A 5,930-nucleotide genomic window follows, 5' to 3' on the forward strand; every position below is an offset into this window, starting at 1 on the left:
TAAATTAACTTACTTAGAAATTTTGGTAATCAATATTTAAATAACTTACATTATATTTAAAATATAAAATTAACTATAATTATATTTAAAATATAAAATTAACTATAATTATATTTAAAATATAAAATTAACTATAATTATATTTAAAATATAAAATTAACTATAATTATATTTAAAATATAAAATTAACTATAAATATTTAAAAAATTTTTAAATTAACTTATTTAGAAATTTTGGGAATCAATGGGAATAAATTGGAAAAATTTAAGTTTCAGAAAAACGACAAAACACCTTATTAAAAAAAATACGAATTAGAGGGACGATACCGTTAGGGATGGTAAACTAATGTGGTAAACTCGGCTAAATAATTTAATTAGGGTTATATAATAATTTAAATAATAAAAGTCAATTAAGTTTCAACTGTTAATGCTAAATTAATATTTAGTGAGTGATATTGATATATTTTTAACACAGAATTTTGCAAGCTGACATAGTGAATATATAATTTATATGTATTAATCTAATCTAATAATTAAAATAGTATTCATTAAAAATTTAGACAGTCTTATTAATTTTTAAATAATTAAATCTATATATTACTTAATAGAATTATAAAAGAAATCGTTCAGGGGGCAATTAAAAAAAATTATTTTTAGTTCAAGGGGATATTAAGGAGCAATTTAAAAAAAGTTCTTGCTTCAGGAGGCTATTCAAATTTTTCAGAGGGCTCGAGCCCCTGCGCCCCCCCACAAGCGACGCCACTGATATTGTAGTCTACTTAAAAATCAAAAACGTTTAACGCTATTCATCATTACTCCACATTTCCTCCTAATGGCTTGGGATTTTAGTGATAGTGAAGATGTTAAATTATATTTGGAGAATGTGTTTATTGAATATAATTATGCATGTTTTGAGGAAAATAGGAATGAATGTTAGTTTAATATTTTGACAATTTAAAAATATAACTAGCCTGTCAACGGCTAGGAGATTTTTATGAAGCCATTAAGAAAAACTTTTATCAGGCAAATAAAATTTTTAAAAGAAATTGCGATCTATATAATACCGGAAGAAGTTGTTACAAATATGGGAAATATTTATACATGGGAATAGGTTTAGTTTATTTATATATTAAATTCATTTTTATTTTAGGCATTAAAAAAGATGAAAAGAAAGCTCTTGAATATTTAGATTTAGGATGCAAATATAATTTTGGAAAATCTTGCCATATAGCTGCTTGCCTATCAAAGAGTTTAGATTCAGAAAAAAACTTGTCTAAAAGTTTAGAATACTTAGAACAAGGTTGCAAAAATAACAATGACCTATCATGTCAGACATTAAGCTCAATTTATATCACAGGTATAAATTTTTTTTAAATAAAATTTTTATATTTTAATAGGCAACAAAATTATTTCAAAGAATATGCAGCTGGCATTAATATATGCACAAAAAGGTTGTGTTCTTAATAATCCTCAAAGTTGTGTTAATCTTAGTATTATGTTGAAAAATGGAGATGGTTGTGATGTTGATTTAGAAAAATCAGAATTTTATAAGCAAAAGGCTTTACAAATACAAAAAAATTATACAGATCCAATTGCATCCAATTTTACAGGATTTTAATATTTAAAAAATATTTATGTAGTTTATATGTGTGCACCTTAAATAATTATTAAATAATTTAATTATAAATAAGATGTAAAACTAAAATGATGATTTATTAATCATTCCCATTAAAAAAATTCACATAAATTAAAGATAAAATGATATGAGTTGTCATTTATCAGAGTTGGCAGTATCATATGCATTTTGCATACAAAATCCTCTTATGAAATTTAAATAACATACTTACATCTTTATATATGGTACTTTTCTTTGACATAAGATTATGAATGGGTCTACCCAAATACATTTAGGCATTTGCCTTATTCGAGTCCTTGAAAATTAATCATACTTTTCTTTGTTCATAATATGTTCTAAGGATGTGCAATAAAACAAAAGGCTGAAAGGCAATTTTTTATCTATATATTTAATACACAAATTATATTGGGGCTACCTGATTACCTCTTTTGAAATATTTAAAATGTTGATATCTATTTTATTTTAATTTGTCCTTTTTTTAAAAAAAAAATATATATTTTTTTACATTATATTATGGGTAAAACATTTTTACAATTACATCATAATAATTGTCTATATTTTTTTCATCATGTTATTTTTAATTAATTTTTTCACATATCTCATTCTTCTTTACCACCCCAAAACATGATGACTTTCTTTATTTCAATGATTTATTGTGAATTATTTAATAATAATTTAACCCAATTATCAGAATTTTCTTTAAAATGATTTAAATAAAGCACATCTATGTTGCCCATTCCTTTATGTTGTGTATATGAAAAAATTATATCAGTTGAGAGAGAAAATAATTCAATTATTGAAATTAGAAATCTCTATGGTCCTTGATTTTTTAATCTGGCCCAGCCTTGTGCTTTCTATAAAAAAAATTTTTAGGCCTTACTTATATTTAATATTTAAAGAAAATCATAAATTTCAAAAATTTAGCCCAAGCCCATATTCAAATATTTAATTTATTGTATTTAATGAAAATAGACAATATTTCACAGTGTATTTAGGCAATTATTTTGGTTTCAATACAAAAATTTATTATTGGTAGAATAAAAAAATGCAATATTTTTAAGCTCAACTATTTAAAATTTAGCCCCTACTAGTGTTAAACGGCTCGTTTTAAACCGATTTTTAAAAACGGCTAACTTAATATTTTAGCCAAAAATTTTGCCTAAGCCTCGTGATATTGTTAATATATGTATACCTTTGTTCCTTCTATGAGGAAAATCTTGAGGCTTGTGTAATATTTTACAGGATGAAGTATTGAGTTAGCCGTTTTTAAAAATCGGCTTAAAACGAGCGTTTAACAACACTAGCCCCTACCAGGGATTCTAACCATACCTGAACCCAGAGAAGAAAATCTGGGTTTTTGGAAAAAAATCTGAAGCCAAACTGGACCTGAACCCTGTTAAAATTTTTAAAACTACGAACCGAACCTGAGAACTTTATTTGAACCTGGCTTCAGTGTATTGTTTAAAATCATATATAAATATATTTATAATTGTAAATACAAATATTAATAATTTAATTAAATTTTTTTAATATTTTCAAATTTCCAATTAAGTGAAGTGTTAATAAATTTTAAACAACTAAATTCATATACCCATTTTTATATTTTTTTAATTTATTCTCAAACTCTTGGAGTGTTAATAAATTTTAAACAATTAACTCATTTAGCCATTTATTTTAAACAATTAACTCATTTAGCCATTTATTTTTAACTTAATCTCAAAGATTATTAATTAGAGGAAAATGAAAGTAAACAAGTCAAAGTAAAAATTATTATATTGGATTTTGTTAATTTAAAAATACGTCTATAAAATTTTTAAAATTGATGCATGACTACTAAGCTTTGTATTTTTAACTAAATTTTGCCTATAAATAAAATAAAAAATTAATTTTTATACCAAATTTATGTCTAGTTTATGATTTAAATATAGATTTTTATCAATTCAAAATTTTTTAAACTGAGCTGAACTCGGAACCAAACCCAGGATTTCCCTGAACCGAACCCATCAATATTTTTATAAAACGAATCCGGCACAAATTTTACCAGGTTCGCATCCCTGGCCACTACACATTAACCTTTCAATACTCTGGTGGTGTGTATAGGATCCCAGGCATGCTAAAATTGATATTAAATAAAAACAGTTAATTATTGTGATTTGGAGTTTTCAGTAGCTTCATTAAATATATCTTAGAATCAATATTTCAAGTTTTACTTATTTGAGTAGTTGTTAAACCCTTCTTTTAAAAATAATGCGCGATCGCTATTTGTCAAAAAAGTAGCGCGCTACTGCTATTGCTATCCATCAAAAAAAGAAGTGCGCTATTAGCTATTATTTTTTAAAACTAGCTTTGGCTATTTTTAGAAATAAATTTGTTTAATTTTTTGCTTAATGTAATTGCATAGTATACACTATATAGTACATAAAAATCAACATTTATAAATATTTAAATATAGTTAGTTTTGATTAATAAGCGTAGCCGGGGAGGGGGGCAAGGGAAAATCCCCCCTTCAGAAATTTATCACTTTTTGTGAATATCATTTTTAGCTAATAAAAAATATCCCCCTTAGTCTTCCCCCCACTCCCTGGCCCTTAAAAATGTATGCATATATCTTAAACAATAATTTGAAAGAAAGAATGTGAAAGTTGATATTTTTTTATAAAACTATTCATCATAATTTATTTGAAAGTATAGTAAAATGATATCCTCGGAAGAATATATTTTATTAATTTATACAATAATTTCGAATTTACAAAACGGAAATTACTATTACAATTCATAATATCTTTATTTAAAAATGAATTTTCCAAAACTTTTGCAAAAAATTTAATGAATAAAAAAGATCTATTATCTCGAAAAAAAAATGTATTATATAATCATCATTTTTTACTTTAAATATAATAATAATAATTCCCCAATACAATACTTCTGATTGATGTCTAACCAAAATAAATTGTAAATACATATAATATACTAGGACATGTCTCCCCTTTATGGGCCAGTGACATTCCTTAAAAAAAAATTACTATACTACAAAAAAAAATTTTATTCATCATATTCTATCACTTGACATCAGAGCTACATCAATAGCAAATCTTCCCACAGACTTTCATCCGAATCTGTTGTTGTCAGCGGTCTTGGCTCCGTTATTGTCAGCTCTTTGGGCTCCACTATTATGGGCGTTACTGGGCACACCGCACTAGCCGCCCGGTGTTCCATAACTGCTCGAATATTGATGTAGTCCATCCTACCAATGCTGGCCTCTTTGTCTGTGTCAACCTTGGCGGCATCGGTTGCGGATTAGGCTTTCTGGGTCCGCCGAGCGCACTATCCACGAATTCCGCCAGTATCTTGGTCACTCCTTTCTGGGTATTTTGAATATTATGATCCTGTTCCACCAGCGGTCTTCAGCTCTTTTTATTCAAGGCCGGACATTGACTTCTCAACTGAGTTTCGGATTGGCAGTTGAAACATCGCTTCTTTCTAATAAGTGAATTGCCCGACCTTGAAGGAGCCTCCATTTGGTGAATATCCCCACTGCTATTAAAATCCATGACTTTAGGTAGTGCTGTTAAACGGCTCATTTGGAGCCGATTTTTTAAAACGGCTAACTCAATATTGTAACCAGAACAATATTACCTAAGCCTTGAGATTTCGATGATATTTGTCAAGACCTTTGTTCCTTCTATAACCAAAATCTTCAGGCTTGCATAATATTTTTCTGGATGAAATAATGAGTTAGCCGTTTTTAAAAATGGGCTCAAAACGAGCCGTTTAACAACACTAACTTTAGGGATAAAATTAATTTGTAAATAATGATCTTATAGGTGGATTAATTTTGATTGTGATTGCATTTTTTTTATTTTATCAAAACCAAATTTTAACCAAAATTTTTTATTTTATCAAAACCAAATTTTAAACAAAAAAAATTCTTTTTTTTACACAAAAATTCTTTTTTTTACACAAAAATTTTAAACTAATTTATGTTCATTCGTTTTTCTTTGTTTCACAATTTAATAAAAAAAAGACATTCTAACCAAATAGTTATTTATTTTTTCTTCCCCCTTTGTCGTCCACAACAACTCATGATTTTCTACAATAACTAATACAAATATTTATTGATCACAAATTCCCTGATTCTTACGACACAAATTCTCCCTTCCCTTAAATAATAAACATTTACCATCTTAACTCCTTCTTTACAATAAAATATCACTATGTATCTATTTACTATTATTTGTTATTTTATTATTATTTTCCTAACTTACAACCATATTCACATCAAAGTGAACCGTCCT

The 5,930-nt window shown here is 26.6% G+C and overlaps 1 protein-coding gene across 1 annotated transcript; it reads left to right on the forward strand.

Moving 5' to 3' along the window:
* The first annotated feature begins 680 nt into the window (after positions 1 to 680).
* On the forward strand, positions 681 to 2,365 carry LOC135929697 (cytochrome c oxidase assembly factor 7 homolog). The gene is made up of 4 exons (XM_065466403.1): positions 681 to 931; positions 970 to 1,110; positions 1,150 to 1,356; positions 1,397 to 2,365. Exons 1-4 carry the CDS (start codon positions 832 to 834, stop codon positions 1,615 to 1,617), a joined length of 669 nt encoding a protein of 222 aa, XP_065322475.1. The 5' UTR covers positions 681 to 831; the 3' UTR covers positions 1,618 to 2,365.
* The last annotated feature ends 3,565 nt before the right edge of the window (positions 2,366 to 5,930 follow it).

The sequence above is a fragment of the Gordionus sp. m RMFG-2023 genome, chromosome 5 (assembly GCF_954871325.1).
Source record: "Gordionus sp. m RMFG-2023 chromosome 5, tfGorSpeb1-WG-v2, whole genome shotgun sequence".
NCBI lineage: Eukaryota > Metazoa > Nematomorpha > Gordioida > Chordodea > Parachordodidae > Gordionus > Gordionus sp. m RMFG-2023.